This window comes from Gymnodraco acuticeps, unplaced genomic scaffold, assembly GCF_902827175.1.
Source record: "Gymnodraco acuticeps unplaced genomic scaffold, fGymAcu1.1, whole genome shotgun sequence".
NCBI classification, from domain to species: domain Eukaryota; kingdom Metazoa; phylum Chordata; class Actinopteri; order Perciformes; family Bathydraconidae; genus Gymnodraco; species Gymnodraco acuticeps.
Window position 1 is genome coordinate 423,599 of NW_022990304.1, and position 19,570 is coordinate 443,168.

Consider the following 19,570-nt stretch of genomic DNA (forward strand, 5'->3'; position numbering starts at 1 on the left):
AACATCAGCAGGAAGGACTCTTTAAAGTAGAGACCTACATACTGATATACACCTGAACATCAGCAGGAGAGGACTCTTTAAAGTAGAGACACTACAACTGATATACACCTGAACATCAGCAGGAGAGGACTCTTTAAAGTAGAGACTCTACATACTGATATACACCTGAACATCATCGGAGAGGACTCTTTAAAGTAGAGACACTACATACTGATATACACCTGAACATCAGCAGGAGAGGACTCTTTAAAGTAGAGCCACTACATACTGATATACACTGAACATCAGCAGGAGAGGACTCTTTAAAGTAGAGACACTACATACTGATATACACCTGAACATCAGCAGGAGAGGACTCTTTAAAGTAGAGACACTACATACTGATATACACCTGAACATCAGCAGGAGAGGACTCTTTAAAGTAGAGACACTACATACTGATATACACCTGAACATCAGCAGGAGAGAAACTCTTTAAAGTAGAGACTCTACATACTGATATACACCTGAACATCAGCAGGAGAGGACTCTTAAAGTAAGAGGACATCTACATCGGATATACACCTGAACATCAGCAGGAGAGGACTCTTTAAAGTATAGAACACTACCATACTGTATATACACCTGAACATTCAGCAGTAGAGGACTCTTAAAGTAGAGAACTCTACTGATATACACCTGAACATCAGCAGGGAGGACTTTAAGTAGAGAAACCCTCCATATAAACTCAGCAGGAGAGAACGCTAAGTAGAGACACTACACATACGATACACCTGAAAATTCAGCAGGAGAGGACTCTTTAAAGTAGAACACTACATACTGATATACACCTGAACATCAGCAGGAGAGGACTCTTTAAAGTAGAGACACTACATACTGAATATTACACCTGAACATCAGCAGGAGAGGACTCTTTAAAGTAGAGACACTACATACTGATATAACACCTGAACATCAGCAGAGAGAACTCTTTAAAGTAGAGACACTACATACTGATATACACCTGAGCATCAGCAGGATGAGGACTCTTTAAAGTAGAGACACTACATACTGATATACACCTGAACATCAGCAGGAGAGGACTCTTTAAAGTAGAGACACTACATACTGATATACACCTGAACATCAGCAGGAGAGAACTCTTTAAAGTAGAGACACTACATACTGATATACACCTGAACATCAGCAGGAGAGAACTCTTTAAAGTAGGACACTACATACTGATATACACCTGAACATCAGCAGGAGAGGACTCTTTAAAGTAGAGACACTACATACTGATATACACCTGAACATCAGCAGGAGAGGACTCTTTAAAGTAGAGACACTACATACTGATATACACCTGACCATCAGCAGGAGAGAACTCTTTAAAGTAGAGACACTACATACTGATATACACCTGAACATCAGCAGGAGAGGACTCTTTAAAGTAGAGACTCTAAATATTGATATACACCTGAACATCAGCAGGAGAGGACTCTTTAAAGAGGAACATGTCCTCTTGAGGATATCAGAGAATCTTCTTTCAAAAGTGAGGTTAAGTAATAATCCTCCTCTCCGCTCACCCTCCGTATTCTCTCCTGGTATCTGACTGTAGCTGCAGGAACGATCACCCTCTGCCTCCACTCGGAGCCGAAGAAATGTTCCAGATCTCTCTCCAGAGTTTGCAGACGAGCGAGTTCCTGAGGGAAGTAGATGGGAGCGACGGCGGGGTGTGAAGCGTTTCTGTCCAGCTCCTCCTCCAGAGCTCTGTAGATCTCATACAGCGAGCACAGCAACAGCTGAGGGACAGTTCAGGACAATGTGTCAACAAGTCATATCAAATACACTCTGTTAAAGCTCATTATTTTGTACTCAGATCCCTTAAAACTTGAGGAAGTGTCCCTTATTAAATGTTTTACCTTGTACTGAGGCAGGGTGATCTTTCCTTTCTGGTAGTCCAGCATCAGCGTGGTGTTTTCAGCTCGCACATGACTGTCCTTAGTGGCTGCTTTAATCTGCTCCGATAAATCACTGAAGATGGGCAACACAAAGGACACAGTCATTCAAATATATATCAATCTGACACTGTCTTTGGAACACACAACAAAATGCAACAAATATCAAACTTTGAAATACATACTTTTATACTGAAAAAACTTAATTTACTTTTAAATCTGGAGCTAGAACAGTTAGGGTAACATTTGGACTTCAAAAACTAAAATTGGATTAAAAATGATTAACAAAAAAGACATCTAAAGATTGTCTTTGGAAAACAAAGTAAAATGCAAAAGACAGTATACCAAGAACAACGACCTATCTCAATTTCTGAACGAACCCGGGGAAGTGGGGCAGGATAATATGTTACAATATCTTAAAATGTAAATGACTGTGATAGCCTCTGCAGAAATACGGTCCTATTGCTGGAAAACTGGATAGTTCCCGATGTATCAAACTGCTCTTGTTGTATGTATGTACCAATTTAATTTAGTGTCGTTATTTTTCTTTAATGTAAAGTAATGTAGTTGTCCTGTGTATATGTATGTATTGCTTTTGGCTCAATGTTTTCGTCTTATGTATGGCATTTTTTTTGTATAAAAAGAATGCAAAAGACAAATCTCGGTAAAATATCTTTAATGACTTCGAAAACCATAAAATCATATCCTTAAAATAATAAGAATTGATCAAATCTATATAGATGAAAAAGTTACGGTAAGATTTGGCATTCAAAATCTAATTTGGCTTTGAAAAAACACATATATAAATATATGTAAATATAAAACTCGATTTACTAACTATTTCGACTTATTACCACGGTGTACATTTCTGCTATTTTGTTTTTGTGTTTGACTTATTGTGTTATTTGTAACGTGTGCATAGCAATGTTTCTGCTGTTGTAATCATGTACATTCCCCCCATTGAGGGACAAATAAAGTATTAGTTAATGCCTTGGAAAACATATACAAATATATTGAAAACACAATAATCTAACACTGTAAGGATTGTCATTGAGATCACACAAGAAAAATAGGCAAAAAATAACAAAATAAAATATTGTTTGATGTTGTTGTCTAACCTCCTCTCCAGCCTATGTTTAATTTTAGTGTCATTATTACACATATATATATGTTCAATGCCAATGCTGTTTACACTATGTTTGTTCAAACAGTGTAGTGTATATCAATAGTTATCACCGCAATAAACCGTATCTTAATTTACTTTATTTATTCTGTTCTTGTACAGATCATATTCTATTGACATGTATATAGACTTTTTGCACTACTTTTTATTTAGTATTTTATTATATGTGTTGCATTGTGGGAGGAGCTCAGGTCAGAAGAATTTCATTGCCACTGTCGCTTAATAAAACATTTGAATTGAATTGTGATTATTATTGGGTTAATAAAACATAAAGTCCTACCTGCCGACGTCCTCCGTATCATTCTTCCTGGCACTCTTCATGGTCTCCATCTCTGCAGACTGGAACTAATGGTTGCTCTGTATTTAAAAATGTTGAAATGCACCTGCGATAAACTGAAGGCTGCTCGGTCCTCTGTTTCCTCTCAGCTCTGTGTCGCCTGTGTTTATATATGTGTGACTTTCTGCTGAGTCACATGGGAAGTGTGAGTGGGGTTTGATCATGGGTTTGATGCGAGTCATCACTCTACTGAGGCTTAAACATGACAAGGCATGTAGAGAGGACATCTGAAAACATGATGAGGCAAAATCAAAAACTCTACTTAATGCTCATTCTAGATAAAAAAACACTTAGGGGTGAAATGTAAAGAAATACATTTTCGCAAGTACTGTAAATAAGTCAAATAATGAGGTACATGCACTTTATTTTTGTAATATAACATGATATATATTAGTAATAAAGCGCCAGTCTGCATGATGAATACTTCCAATGACCCACTTCATATGGATATACTATAAAGGGCTCATTCTAAGGTAAACATACTGCATTCTTTAAACTAATAAATACATTAAAAAGGGAAATATATCTTAAGTTTAAGTCAAATAGGAAGTGTGACTACTGAGGCTTAAACATGACAAAGCAGTTCTGTGAATAAAGAGAGGAAATCTGAAAACATGATGTGGCAGAAACCTTGTAAATATTATAATATTCAAAAAGAATATATAACTATTAAAACAAAGATTCAAATGTTTATATAAAATTATATATATATAGGCTATATATATATATAGTTATATACATTTAAATACAGGATATGATGATTACTCTAAAAAATGTATCATTATTTATATATATATATATAGTTATACCTTTACCAGCTGTGACAAAACCAACTAATGTATCAATGATCATAATCCAGACATTACACATAATAAGTACTTTTAATTAGGGCTGTCAAACGATTACAATTTTTAATTAGATTAATCACAGTTTAAAAATTAATTAATCATGATTAATCACCATTCGAACTATGTCCAAAATATGCCATTTCTTTATGTATATTGTTGTGGGAATGGAAAGATAAATGAAAGAAGGCGGATATATCCATTTAACATACAGTATCTATGTTTATTATAACATTTTTCTGCGTGTCAAAATGAAAGACAACCCACACACCTATCAATCATCAAACCGTGGGGTCTTAATTCATTACAGTGTTGATTTCTATCAACGGGGGAGTACTTCAGGAAAGTCGACAGAGGGGGGGCTAGTGGAGTACTTCGTGACCACAGAGTGTGAACGATCAGCTGTTTTAGCGCAGTTCTCCAGTGAAGGGGGGAGTCTCCCTCCGCAGCCGGTTGGCGTAGTTTTGACACAATTCCGTTGTACAGACCGACGTTAACAGCAGCCCTGTCTGTGCACACGGAGACCGACTCTGTCGTCCGGTGATCTAACCGCCTTCTGGAAAAGCTTCACAAGTACGTCATCGGTACGCAAATGCGCTTTGTGACACAAGTGACGGTACGCATTTCAGATTACGCACATAACCTGCGTACCAGTTATGTGCACCCCTGTACTACAGCAAAAGTATTCTCCGTCGGGACTTCCTGCAACAACACCACGCCGTTATCAAAGATGTTCTATTGAGAAGACGATCACTACGTGACAAAAGTTTTCAAAACCGTGGCTACTGAAATCAATCTTACTAACTGCTGTCTGTGCAATTTACTCCGCGCGAGTTGGCAGACTTTATTTTGCTTACTTTAACATCATTTGTCATGGTGGGGCTAAGCCATTTCTTGGTATGGGTGTAGCCCATGGTGTAGCCTACCCCAGCCATACCCTGGCGCTGCCACTGGTGGCACGTATAGGGCGGGCCATTCTGCACATGCGTTAAATGCGTTAAATATTTAACGCAATTAATTCAAAAAATTAATTACCGCCGTTAACGCGATAATTTTGACAGCACTACTTTTAATGTTTCAGTACTTTTACTAAAAGTACGTTTTGCAGGAGACTAACTTTACCAAGTATTTTCACACATTTGTACTGCTACTTGTACTTAAGTAGAATACTAGAGTACTTCTTCCATATCATGTCATTTAAGGTTTATTATTACATTCTAATTGAGTCATAGAGATTATTTAGGTTGATTAAACACACTTTGTGGACTCCTCATCACAACAACCCAGTGAGATCCAGCCCCTCTCCCCTGTCTGGTATGTTGTAGCCCCGCCCCCTTATGCAAGCAGCCTCCATTGGTGTGTGTTGAGGGGGAAGTGTGTTGTAGCGGATTTCATACACACACTCACACACACACACTTTAAAATGCTCCACAGTAAACATGTAGACTTCATACATGTTGAACTACACATGTTGCGTCCAAGGGCTCGCCTGATGTAAAAGGTAATGGTGTGTTTATGGATCATAACGCCGGACACTCATCTGTTCACCGGTCGATGGCAGAGCCGCATCCCCAGGAGAGGCACTAACCGTCGGCTGGAGAGCTGCTGCACACCCGGGGGATTACATGCTGTCTAAATGCACGTTTACACCTATTTAAAGTCGGTATATTATATATTATCCCATTAGATGCATGTGTTGTCTAGTGAGTCGCCATATTATTTTGGATTTGTGGATGTTTTCAGGAGTAGAGGTGTTAATGTTGGCTAATCATGGCCCACATGCAGGGAGTGAATGATGCAGTGTTATGGAGTTACTTCATAACACTGCATAAAAACATGATTGTAATGTATTGAATTACATTTACTCTAATACTGTACTTAAGTAGCCTAACATTTTAAGGTAGCCTGCTTGATGGTGGAAGGAGTTCTCATTTAAAAGTAGTAATACTGATTTGTAAAAATACTGTTGCAAGTTCAAATGTATTTAATATTACTTGAGTAAAAGTACAAACGTTTTGGCGTCAAAATATACTTAAAGTAGGCCTTATACAAGATGGGAATTCTCAAGCAGTACAAGTACCTCAAAACTGTACAGTACTTGCGTAAATGTACTTCATTACATTTCAGCATTGTATTAACTCATGTACTGTACTTAAGTACAATGTTGAGCTACTTTACCTGAGTATACTATACTATATACTTTTAATTTATTACATGTTGGACTCTAAAAATAAATATATTTGGATGTAACCCCTTTGTATTTACCAACACTTTGATTAGTAACTGTCATTTAATTACATATTTTGTCTTAGTAAGTTTAACTAGTAGGCTACCCAGAGGTGTACACAAATACTCAGATTGTATAATTAGGTAAAAGTATCAGTACTTAATTGTAAAATACTGTTACAATTGAAAGTCCTGCATTAAAAATATACTGGTAGTAACTGTCATTTAATTACATATGTTGTCTTAGTAAGTTTAACTAGTAGGCTACCCAGAGGTGTACAAAAATACTCAGATTGTTTAATTAGGTAAAAGTAGCAGTACTTAATTGTAAAATACTGTAACAATTGAAAGTCCTGCATTCAAAATATACTGGTTTCCATAACATAGTGGAGTACAAGTACAAAGTAGCATAAAATGAAAATACTTGTGTATGGTGGAAGTACCTCAAAACCTCATACTTAAATTCAGTATTTAGTTTACATTACACCACTTGCGGGGGGATGATAGGTATCTTATGGTCCTACAATATTCTAACTACCCAATGGATTTTCTTTATGGTTTCTTATGCAACACTGACACACTTTGCTTTGTGTCCAACAGGTAATGGATTCAAACCTCCCTTGTTTAATCCTCCTCCTCTTGATTGGCTGTGTGAAATGCTCGTCTGATAACCAACACAATGGCAGCCGGCGCTTTGGTTACTGTGTGCTGGGAGCCGGGCCTGCAGGGCTGCAGATGGGCTTCTTCCTGTCCAAGGCCAAAAGAGACTACATCATCCTGGAGAGGAACTCAGGACCGGGCAGCTTCTTTAACAAGTAGGAAACCTTTTTGAAACTTGTCGTATGGTAAAGAAGCCCAGAGAAATTTCTGAAGAAAAATTGTAACTGTCTATCCCACACCTTAAAGGTAGGGTATGTAAGTTGGAGAAACCAGCTCGAGATCGCTAGAATTTAAAAATACACGACCGGAGAAAATCTGCCACTTCCTCACAGAGCCCCTCCTCCAACACACGAACGCGCACATGACCAATGAGGGCATGAGATAAGTTTGTGCACAGATGGAAGGCTGACAGGCAGGTAGGCCATCCAGTTACTTTAGCCGGGCCGGCTCAGATGATTGGTCGTGCTGTTTACAGCGCCACGGCTTCCACAGATGACATTTTTTATGTCATTTCATATTTATGGATTTTTTGTCAAAGCACTTAAGATATTCATTGCTATCGGGATGTTAAGAGCATTCCATGGGATATAACAAAAAGTGTATCTTGAACCGGTTTCTCAAACTTACATACCCTACCTTTAAGAAAAGTACGCCATGCACCGAACAGTGGGACTACAACTTCTGTGTCTTGGGCCCAAAACTACTTTATCCCATTGACTCACATTGGAAAAGGGATGACCGTAAATGAGCATATCATAGCCCGCATTCAGATCATTATATCCTAAAAGTGAAAAGTTCGCAAGGGTTTTCTCGACAATAGCAATGGGGTATTTCCATTGGATTTTGGAAAAATCAAGATCTGTTGCAAACACACATTTCTGATATTTCCACGTCTTGTTCAGTAGGATGATCTTCACCTATTAACACCACTTTATGATTTCTGAAGTAAAAAGCTAACGTTAGGTTATAAAGGAACTACAGCACGGTCACATGACTTCACGTCACCACTGCTAAGCTAAAGGTGGCTAATGTTGGGCTATAAAGGAACTACAGCACGGTCACATGACTTCACGTCACCACCGCTAAGCTAAAGGTGGCTAATGTTGGGCTATAAAGGAACTACAGCACGGTCACATGACTTCACGTCACCACTGCTAAGCTAAAGGTGGCTAATGTTGGGCTATAAAGGTAACTACAGCACGGTCACATGACTTCACGTCACCACTGCTAAGCTAAAGGTGGCTAATGTTGGGCTATAAAGGAACTACAGCACGGTCACATGACTTCACGTCACCACTGCTAAGCTAAAGGTGGCTAATGTTGGGCTATAAAGGAACTACAGTACGGTCACATGACTTCACGTCACCACTGCTAACCTAAAGGTGGCTAATGTTGGGCTATAAAGGAACTACAGCACGGTCACATGACTTCACGTCACCACTGCTAAGCTAAAGGTGGCTAATGTTGGGCTATAAAGGAACTACAGCACGGTCACATGACTTCACGTCACCACTGCTAACCTAAAGGTGGCTAATGTTGGGCTATAAAGGAACTACAGCAAGATCCGGGGAAGATTTGGGTATTTTTGTTCTCGAGACTCAAGCTATTTTGGCTTCAATGCGCCACTGAGTAACCTTCATAGGAATTAAGAGGGCCTCCAAAGCTGTATCCACTCCAGCTCTCGCTATACATCCATGGTCTAGCCTCCTGAATCACCTTTGCCTTCTCTGCTCTGTTTTGTCCTTCAAGGTATCCCAGGCACAGGAAGCTCATCAGCATCAACAAGATCCACACAGGAAGGCAGAACCGAGAGTTCAACCTGCGCCACGACTGGAACTCGCTGCTGAGCGATCACCCCGACCTCCTGATGAAGAGAGTGAGCTCTGAGTTTTACCCTCCGGCCGACGCCTTCCCCCTCTACCTGTCCATGTTTGAGAAGCAGCTCGGCCTGAGGGTCCGGTACGGTGTGGACATCGGGAGGATCAGGGCGGTGCAGTCGCCCAAAAACAGGAGCTACATCCTGACGGACCAACATGCTGCAGACTACACATGCAGGTAGTGGAACACCTGGCTGGATCAGGCCTACGTTGGGTCAGATAAGATAAGATGGACCTTTATTAATCCCTGTGGGGAAAGTCAGTAGTTCAACAGCAACAGGGTAAGAATGAAAAACAGGACAGCACAGATTCACACAGATTAGAGATTAATTAAATGAAAGATGCAAATACAATTATATAAATATTAAGTAACTTTTAAATAAGAAATGAATTAAAATGAACATATATATATATTTGGGTCATATATACATCTTAGATATATTTACATGTATGTGTGAAAGCCTTATCTGACGTCCACTGTTTGTCTTTTAACCTCTTTCAAAGTCAGTCAATCTTTCAGTTTGTGTGTACAGACAGAGAGATCGAAATACCGTTTCCCACAATCCCGAATACAATAACAAGATATATTAAAATATGTAAAAAAACATGTATATACCTATATATATATATATATATACACAATCAACAGACACATTTATACATATGCATTATTTCCTTCTCTCCCTTGATCCTCCTTAGCAATGGTGATGTTATGCGTAGCAGCAGTGTGTTATCAAGTATTAACCTCTAAAAGGACCATATTGACCAATCAGAATCGAGTATTCAACTAAGCCCTGTAATCATTCGTGATAATCGGCTCTTTTAATAAAACGTGATGATTTTGATCCTCTCCCTCAGCGTCCTCCTGGTGGCCACAGGTTTGTGGGTTCCTCAGAAGGTGGAGTTTGTGGGTTCTGACCTGGTTGAAGGCTACGAGTCCATCTCCACCGATCCTGAGGACTACAAGGACCAGGCCGTCCTTATTCTGGGGAAGGGGAACTCGGCCTTTGAAACGGCCCAGAGCATCTTGGGAAGAGCGAGCAAGGTCCACATGCTGAGCTCCAGCCCGGTCCGACTGGCCTGGCAAACACATTATGTCGGAGATCTCAGGTAGGGTTAAGATTTGGTTACTACTGCTATCTATTGTGTCTGTTTGCTGGAGGCTGCTTGCACATCAGGGCTTCCAAACCTTTCTTTTAGATGTAGTCCCCTCAACCCTATGAATTCTTCAGGCCTGACACCATTATTTGATGTTAAACTAGATGTTATTTAACACTTCAAAGTGGATATTTACAATACTATTTTCAATTGAATTGGTCGTGTTTAGGCCAGTTTTGTTCAAGTCTGCATTCATACTTCTTCATTCATCTAATTCAAAAGTATATCCCTTGCTATTAGCTTACTATTTTAGCCATTCATGCACTGATTTTAGCTCACTATTTCGACTGCTAATTTGGTTATTTAAGATATTATTTTAGTTATTTATCAATTACTTTAAACTAACTATCTTAGCGAGTCATCCATTATTTTAAGATGACTTAAAAAAAATCTATTCTACTTTTAGCTTACTATTTTAACTTTATGTTCTTAGTGTTTTAACTACTACTTAACTTTTATTTGAGCTTTTAATTTTTACCTTGAGCAAACTGTTTAAAGGTCCCATGTCATGCTTTTCTGTTTATCACCCGTCCCCTTGTGTTATGAAGGTTTTTCTGCATGTAAACGGTCTGCAGAGTCACAAACCCTCAAAGTACACCCTGTAGCGAGTATAACTCTAACACAGAGAAGACCTGTCTGTGCTGCCCCAGAACGCCTCGTTGGACATTTCTCTTTTTCCATTGTTTACTTCTTGGGTATAGTGACGTATTTCGGGTATAGTGACGTAACGTCTGCGGAGCCGTTACGTTTGGACCAATCCGTGGACTTCCTCACACACACACACACACACACACACACACACACACACACACACACACACACACACACACACACACACACACACACACACACACACACACACACACACACACACACACACACACACACACACACACACACGTTGCGAGACTCGCTGCTGCGAGGAGCGGGACACTGTGAGCTGGCTCACTGGTGTGGGGTCGGCGAGACAGCGAGACACCGCGGAACTCAGCCTGGGCACACACACAAACTCCCAGCCAGGCTGCGGGTGTGAGTGTGCCCAGGCTGTGTCTCGCTGTCTCGCAGAAGGCCACTGGGCTCACAGGGAGGGGGGGGCAGGAGCTCCAACAAGCTGTTTAGGACAGAGAGTGAATATACTATACAGAGATGCTGTATGAGAAACCAATGTGAGTTTGGAACATTGCACAATATAAATGTATTCTAGTAGACCTCAACAATGGAATTATGATCAGTAGAAATGGCCATGACATGGGACCTTTAAACTAGTATTTATCCGTTATTTGTTTCTATTTCACAATTAATCAAAGCCTTAATGACAGTTATTCCCAAAACATTGTTTAATTACTTTAAGCTAATTGTTTAGCTCTGCTCACTTACTAACTAATTTACTTATTTAGTAAGACCTCACTCAATATTTGGATATACATTTCTCATTAAATCAGTTTAACGATTTATTTTCTCACATTTTAACGTAGCTACCCCATTGCAACTTTAGAAGGACCCAGTTGGGAACATGTGTCCTTAATTACAACTTCACCAACTGTTCTTCATTAGAGTTATAAGCACTTTTATTCTAAATTGAACTTTTGTTTTTGTTTTTCAGAGCTGTGAATAACGACCTTATAGACACATATCAGCTGAAGTCTCTAGATGGGTTGGCGGAGGCTCGTCTGGAAAAAATCGGCATCACACAACGAAAAGAGAAGAGCAGCAGGAGAGCGGGCACTCAGAATAAAGCAAAGTTATACCTGACTCTAAAGAAGCACATTCAACACCAGGAGAAGAAGAACAGCTCTGACGTGTCAGGAGAGGAAATGCCAGGGTATCACATTGATAACTTCTCCATGCGAAAGCCCTATGACCGAGTGATTCGATGCCTCGGGTTCAGGTTCAACTTCAGCGTGTTTGACAGGTATTAATGGTAGGATTTTTATAAAGAGTGGTGCAAGTATGAGTCCTAAACCTGGAAATAATAAAGCATTTCAGCAATTCTAGTTAACTTATCTCATAGTCAGTGTTTTTTTGGTTGGGTTTAAGTGTCTAAATGAGAAGACTAAACGTCATCACGTCCAACATTAGCCACCTTTAGCTTAGCGGTGGTGACGTGAAGTCATGTGACCGTGCTGTAGTTCCTTTATAGCCCAACATTAGCCTCCTTTAGCTTAGCGGTGGTGACGTGAAGTCATGTGACCGTGCTGCAGTTCCTTTATAGCCCAACATTAGCCACCTTTAGCTTAGCGGTGGTGACGTGAAGTCATGTGACCGTGCTGCAGTTCCTTTATCCCAACGTTAACTTTTTACATCCGGCAATGCATTTATGTTTCAACAATTATAAAAATAGTATCATAATAGTTTGTCTTGTTTTTGGCAATATTCCAAAATCCAATGGAAGAATCCCATTGGCTTTTTATCGAGGGAACCTTTGTGATGTTAACTTCTTGGTCAATCTACAAAATAACGTCATCCCTCCACCACTCCATAATGTATCCAGTAGCATAATGTTCCGCCCTGTCAACAAAGCCTCTCTCTGGTGACTCTGTACATTTGTATATTACTTATATAATGTGTTATCTCCACAGCTCTGCCTGCCCTCCCATCAGTGACAATGCTAAAGGCAGGTTGCCCGGTGTGACGCCATGGTATGAAGGGATGAACACCCCCGGCCTGTTTGTTCTGGGAACAGCTGCTCACTCCAGAGACTACCGCTCATCTGCGGGCGGCTTCGTGCATGGTTTCCGTTACACAGGTACATTACATGCCGGCACACCTGACTCTGTAGACTCTTTTAAATGTCATCTAAAGACATTCCTGTTTGGGCAGGCGTTTGGGTAACTTGTGTGCTTTTATTCTAATGTAATCTTTAATGATTCGTATTTTTTGTTTTTAACATGATTTTTCTTAAACGCTTTTTAAATATTCTGCCACAGTGCGAGCCGTACATCGCGTACTTGAACAGCGTTACCATAGTAACCTGTGGCCATCGACAAAACTGTTCACGACGCAGCTGCAGTCCTGGATTCTGAAGCGGCTCAGCGAAGCCTCCGGGCCGTACCAAATGTTTCAGGTGCTGGGGGACGTTATACTTCTTCGAGGGTAAGCCAGCGGTGTTATTTTGATATCTAACATTAGCTTTTTACTTCTGGAAATCATGACTGCGCCACTCTTTTAATCCCTTCTTCATACTCATTATATAATGATGCTTTCTTCTGTCCTTGACTCTCAGCTCTCACTGTGAATACGTGGAAGAGTTTACTCTCCAGGCTCTGCCCCAGTTCTCCTCTGTCTCGGGCCACGAGGTCTCCGAACATGGGCTGATAGTCCTGGTGATGCAGTACGGGAACAACAAGATCGACTTTCTGGGGCGGAGCAGGGCCGAAACAGACTGGACCAAAGCCTGGAAATCCAACTTCCTGCACCCTGTTTTATACTACTACGACACACTTCCTACTGGTGAGTGGAGATGCTGTTTCAGGAAGAAATAAAAACATTACATTACATTACATTGCATTTAGCTGACGCTTTTATCCAAAGCGACTTACAATAAGTACATTCGACCAGGAAGACACAACCTTGAAGAAAACAGAATCATAAAGTGCATCAGGTTTCATAGAGCCAAACATTTCAAGTGCTACTCAACTGGCTTTAGATAAGCCAGTCCTTTATTAGTATAAAAGTGCTTTGTTAATAAATCTATCGCTCGAGGTGGAGTCGAAAGAGATGAGTTTTCAGTCTGGAAGGTGTGTAAGCTTTCTGCTGTCCTGATGTCAATGGGGAGCTCATTCCACCATCTTGGAGCCAGGACAGCAAACCCATGTGTTTTTGCTGATGGGAACTTGGGTCCCCCTCGCAGCGAGGGTGCAGCGAGTCGTTTGGCTGATGCAGAGCGTAGTGCACGCGCTGGGGTGTACAGTTTAACCATGTCCTGGATGTAGGAAGGGCCAGATCCATTCGCAGCATGGTAAGCAAGTACCAGTGTCTTGAAGTGGATTCTAGCAGTTACCGGAAGCCAGTGAAGGGAGCGGAGGAGCGGAGTGGTGTGTGAAAATTTAGGAAGGTTGAAGACCAAACGAGCCGCTGCATTCTGGATGAGCTGCAGAGGTCGGATGGCACATGCAGGTAGACCAGCCAGGAGGGAGTTGCAGTAGTCTAGGCGTGAGATGACGAGAGCCTGGACCAGAACCTGAGTCGCTTTCTGTGTCAGCTGGGGACGCATCCTCCTGATGTTGTAAAGCGTGTATCTGCAGCAGCGGGTTGTAGCAGCGATGTTTGCAGTGAAGTTGCTTTAGCCGTGTGCAGTTCCTCAGAGACAGCAATGAGAGCAGTTTCTGTGGAGTGACCTGCCTTGAAACCAGACTGGTGCGGATCCAGAAGGTTGTTCTGATGGAGATAACAGGAGAGTTGTTTAAAGACAGCGCGTTCAAGTGATTTAGACAGGAACGGGAGTAGAGAGACAGGCCTATAGTTTATAACATCAGACGGGTTGAGAGTGGGTTTCTTTAGGAGAGGGTTTACTCTTGCCTCCTTGAGACTGTTTGGAAAGTGACCAGAAGTTAGAGAAGTGTTGATGAAATGGGTGAGAAACGGTAGAATATCAGGAGCGATAGTCTGAAGGAGGTGTGAGGGGATAGGGTCCAGAGGACAGGTGGTAGGGCGGGCAGAGGTAATGAGGGTAAGAACCTCACTTGGAGAGAGAGGGGAAAAGGAGGTTAGTGTGTTTGTGGAAGGAGGGTCTGGTGACCCAGCGGTGAGTAAAGGTGAGTCAGAAAAAGAAGAGCGAATATCATCAACCTTTTTTTCAAAGTGGATAACACAGTCGCTTGACAGAAGTGAGGAGGGGGAGGGGCTTTGGGGGGGTCCAAGAGGGTGGAAAATAGTTTTTTGGGATTGGAATAGGAAGATTGGATCTTATCTTGAAAGAAAGTGCTTTTTGCCTGAGAGATCGAAGCAGAGAAAGAGGAGAGGAGAGCCTGATAGGTTAGGAGGTCGTCACGGTGTTTGGATTTCCACCGTTTCCGCTCTGCTGCCCTAAGGACGGTTCTATTAGCACGCAGTGCATCATTTAGCCAGGGAGCAGGAGGGGACTGACGAGCCTGCCGAGATGTGAGAGGACAGAGCGAGTCCAGAGTGGATGAGAGAGTAGAGAGGAGAGTTTCTGCAGCAGAGTTTGGAGGTAGTAGTTGGAACGAGTCAGAGGAAGGGAGGGCTGAGAGCACCGACGAGGCAAAGGTAGAGGGGGAGAGGGAGCGAAGGTTACGGCGGACAGGTGCAGGATGAGAAGAGATTAGTTTGTTATGTTTGTAAAGGGATAGAGAGAATGAAATGAAGAAGTGATCGGATGTGTGGAGCGGGTTTACAGAGAGGTTAGAAGTAGCGCAGTTCCTTGAGAATATGAGATCAAGGACATTGCCAGCTTTATGAGTTGGTGGGGAAGGAGACAGTGAGAAAGCAAAGGCGGTTAACAGAGATGTTAGTTCATCTATCTTCCCCGCTTGGTGGTTGAAGTCTCCAAGAAGTACAGTGGGAGGGCCAGTTTCAGGGATGTGTGAGAGGAGATTATCTAATTCCTCCAAGAAGTCCCCCAAGGCGCCTGGTGGACGGTAGAGAACAACAATGGTTAACTGTATAGGATGGGTTACTGTGACGGCATGGAATTCAAAGGTGGAAGGAGTGAAGTTAGGTAGCTTGAAGAGGGAAAAGCTCCATTTGGGAGAGAGCAGGAGACCAGTGCCACCTCCTCTGCCAGTGGGTCTGGGTGTATGGGAGAAGGAATATGCTGTGGAGAGAGCTGCTGGGGTGGATGTGTTGGATGGAGTAATCCACGTCTCAGTGAGAGCAAGGAAATCCAGGGACTGCAGGGAGGCATAGCCAGAGATGAAGTCAGCCTTAGGAACAGCTGAATGGCAGTTCCACAGGCCCCCTGAAACTAGATGTTGGATCTCAGTGGAGAACGTGGGATAGATGAGAGCAGGCCGGTTATAGCGATTAGGAGATACACGGGGCCAGTGATAATTGCGAGAAGACACATGAACAGGAATGGAGAAAATACACATGATTATAGCATGAGGGGCTAGAAAACTAAAGAAAAGAAAATAGGACACCAGCGGTAATTAGCTCAATCAGAGTAGGATTTGCCTCCTCTTTGCCTCCCGCAGGACTCCAATGTCTTTGTCAGTCTTAGAGACTCCCGCAGGACTCCAATGTCTTTGTCAGTCTTAGAGACTCCCGCAGGACTCCAATGTCTTTGTCAGTCTTCGGCTGTCTGACGCTGAAGCTGACGCTCCAGGAAAGAGCTACCTAAAATGGACGCCTGATTGCTGAGTTCTCACAGCTGATGGGCGACAGCAGAGTGGCCCTGCCTATATTGTAATGCAGGCTTGAGTGCCCACTGCGACCTGTGTAACAGGTTCCCTTGAGCAGATCTGAGATTTAAAAAACAAACTCTGAATGTATGTTAATGTTCTCCTCTTGTTCCCCAGAGGAAGACATGAGGCTGCGTCCCACTGGCTGGCCGTTACCGAGGCCCAAAGCGATGCATCACATGGTGGAGGACTTCCTCGCAGAATGGGACACTCCAATTTCTCATATCCAGCCTCTGCGGCGCTTCCTGGAGCATTGTGTCCAGACTGACCTCAGGGCCTTCTATGCTGGTAAAACTGTTTGTTTGTGATACAAATGGTATTTTTTAAATGTATGAATTAATTTATTTTTCATGTATTTATTTGTGTATTAATTATTAAAATGGTGATCGCAAATTTAAGGGTTAACATTATTGATTTATCATTGATTATATAGCAGACCATTTATTTTTATTTTTATTTTTAATTGTACATTGATTTTACATTTCTGTCCCTTTTTAAGAAATAATTTATATTTATTTAAAATAATTACTTGGCCTTTTAAAAAACAAGATATATTTTTAAATAACTTGGCTGTTTTTGGAAATATATATATATATATATATATATATATATATTCTTATAATTTCTGTGGCTTCTAGAAATATATATATTTAAAATAATGTCAGTGTTTTAAAAAAAATTAATTATAAAAAGAAATGATTTTAGAATTTTTCTTTATTATTAATAATTCCTTTCGTTTTTTAGAATTATTATATCTATTTTTAATAATTTCTGTATGTTTTAGAATGTTTTAATTTTTTTTTACAATTTCTGTGTCTTTAGAAATATAATTTTAAAATGATTTCTGTGTCTTCAAGTGTTCAAGTTTATAAATGATGAATTTTGTAAAAACCTTTTTTATTTAAATAATAATTTCTGTGTCTTCCAGAATCCTGTTTCCGCTCCTCCCTAACCCACCGCAAGCCGCCGCTGTTTTGTCAGCAGGGATACTTGAAGCGGCAGGGAGTCGCTCACAACACTCAGCTGTGGCAGCAGGTTCACGGCGCTGGGCTGATGCCTACTGACCAGGAAACGGGAAAAACATCGGGGTCCGACCCAGCGTTCCCAAACTACCTGGCACAAGCTGGAGCCTCCGTGTCTTCAGGACTGAAACTAGACTTCTGATTGTTTTACTGAAGCGTGATGAAGCTATGCCTGAGATGCTGTTAAGGACCCTCAGCCTTGCTACCTCCAGCATCCATAATGATTCTGTCCATAAAACCAAATACCTTGACATAGTAACAACCTACTGATCACTGGTTCCAAATATTGTCGGCTTGTTACCCTTTAAAATAAGGCATGTATAATAACAAACGTGATGTAAATGTCTCACACTTGACCATTTCAACCAAAGAGTGATTTTGTTTTCTTTATTTTGATATTAAGGGTCCAAAGAAGTAATATTATCCAGTAATTCACAAGAAAAAGAGCAAAGATTAGTCCATAAAAAACGTAATGTGTTGATGACTTATGTGTTTACTTTTTTAATAATGATCTCACAGCCCCTCCAACGTCATCATAATGCGACCTGTTGGGGACCCGACCCCCCATGTTGGAAATCACTGCTTATCACTGGAGCGGCACGTTGCCCCTTGAATCTTCCATTATTGTTGTTCCTTGTAAAATATGTAAGTGCTTTATATATAACCATTTTCATATCATGTAAATCTAAATTATCTGAAGCTTTATAGGTGGAGGGTGGGTGTTACCAAACGATTATGCATTCTACCTTTTAAATGACGTTACCTGATGAAACGTATATTAAAGAGAGTGCTTTTAAATCAAATGAATGTGTTTTGTGGACTATAATTAAAATTACTATCATTAAAATATATATTTTTATTTAATTTCAAAATTCTTACTTCAACTCTTTGTTTATAAAAATATTTTATTATTTTTTGTATTTATCTTTAACTTTTTTTTAATCTTAAATGGAACAATTGTCCATTAACAAATGTGTTAATGGGCTCAGGGGGAATATACCCTAGAGGGGAAGGTGCTGTCATAACAACCTGTACACTATAGGTCCACCCCATCAACTCACTGAACAGAACAACCTGTACACTATAGGTCCACCCCATCAACTCACTGAACAGAACAACCTGTACACTATAGGTCCACCCCATCAACTCACTGAACAGAACAACCTGTACACTATAGGTCCACTCCATCAACTCACTGAACAGAACAACCTGTACACTATAGGTCCACCCCATCAACTCACTGAACAGAACAACCTGTACACTATAGGTCCACCCCATCAACTCACTGAACAGAACAACCTGTACACTATAGGTCCCACCCCATCAACTCACTGAACAGAACAACCTGTACACTATAGGTCCACCCCATCAACTCACTGAACAGCACAACCTGTACACTATAGGTCCACCCCATCAACTCACTGAACAGAACAACCTGTACACTATAGGTCCACCCCATCAACTCACTGAACAGAACAACCTGTATCTCTAGGTCCACTCCATCAACTCACTGAACAGCACAACCTGTACACTATAGGTCCACCCCATCAACTCACTGAACAGCACAACCTGTACACTATAGGTCCACCCCATCAACTCACTGAACAGCACAACCTGTATCTCTAGGTCCACTCCATCAACTCACTGAACAGCACAACCTGTACACTATAGGTCCACCCCATCAACATACTGAACAGAACAACCTGTACACTATAGGTCCACCCCATCAACTCACTGAACAGAACAACCTGTACACTCTAGGTCCACCCCATCAACTCACTGAACAGAACAACCTGTACACTCTAGGTCCACCCCAACAACTCACTGAACAGAACAATCTGTACACTCTAGGTCCACCCCATCAACTCACTGAACAGCACAACCTGTACACTATAGGTCCACCCCATCAACTTACTGAACAGAACAACCTGTACACTATAGGTACACCCCATCAACATACTGA

At 41.2% G+C, this 19,570-nt stretch overlaps 2 protein-coding genes across 4 annotated transcripts; one reads left to right on the plus strand and one right to left on the minus strand.

Moving 5' to 3' along the window:
- Positions 1-1,568: 1,568 nt before the first annotated feature.
- hmox1a (heme oxygenase 1a) lies at positions 1,569-4,459 on the minus strand (the record flags this gene model as incomplete). Its single annotated transcript, XM_034222728.1, is given in 3 exon segments — positions 1,569-1,784; positions 1,905-2,016; positions 3,404-4,459. Coding segments are annotated over 3 exon segments (378 nt in total), but the record flags the coding sequence as incomplete, so codon positions are not given.
- A 1,182-nt stretch (positions 4,460-5,641) lies between these two features.
- foxred2 (FAD-dependent oxidoreductase domain containing 2) lies at positions 5,642-18,410 on the plus strand. Of its 3 annotated transcripts, none has more exons than XM_034222681.1 (10): positions 5,642-5,964; positions 7,132-7,346; positions 8,941-9,246; positions 9,927-10,178; positions 11,830-12,138; positions 12,806-12,972; positions 13,154-13,319; positions 13,450-13,676; positions 16,703-16,873; positions 17,514-18,410. In XM_034222681.1, the coding sequence occupies exons 2-10, from the start codon at positions 7,135-7,137 to the stop codon at positions 17,747-17,749; spliced, it is 2,046 nt and encodes a 681-aa protein (XP_034078572.1). In that variant the 5' UTR covers positions 5,642-5,964; positions 7,132-7,134; the 3' UTR covers positions 17,750-18,410. The 3 variants fall into 3 exon arrangements, with proteins under 3 accessions (XP_034078572.1, XP_034078573.1, XP_034078574.1); XM_034222682.1 differs by having other exon boundaries at positions 5,643-5,943; XM_034222683.1 differs by having other exon boundaries at positions 5,647-5,806.
- Positions 18,411-19,570: the final 1,160 nt, after the last annotated feature.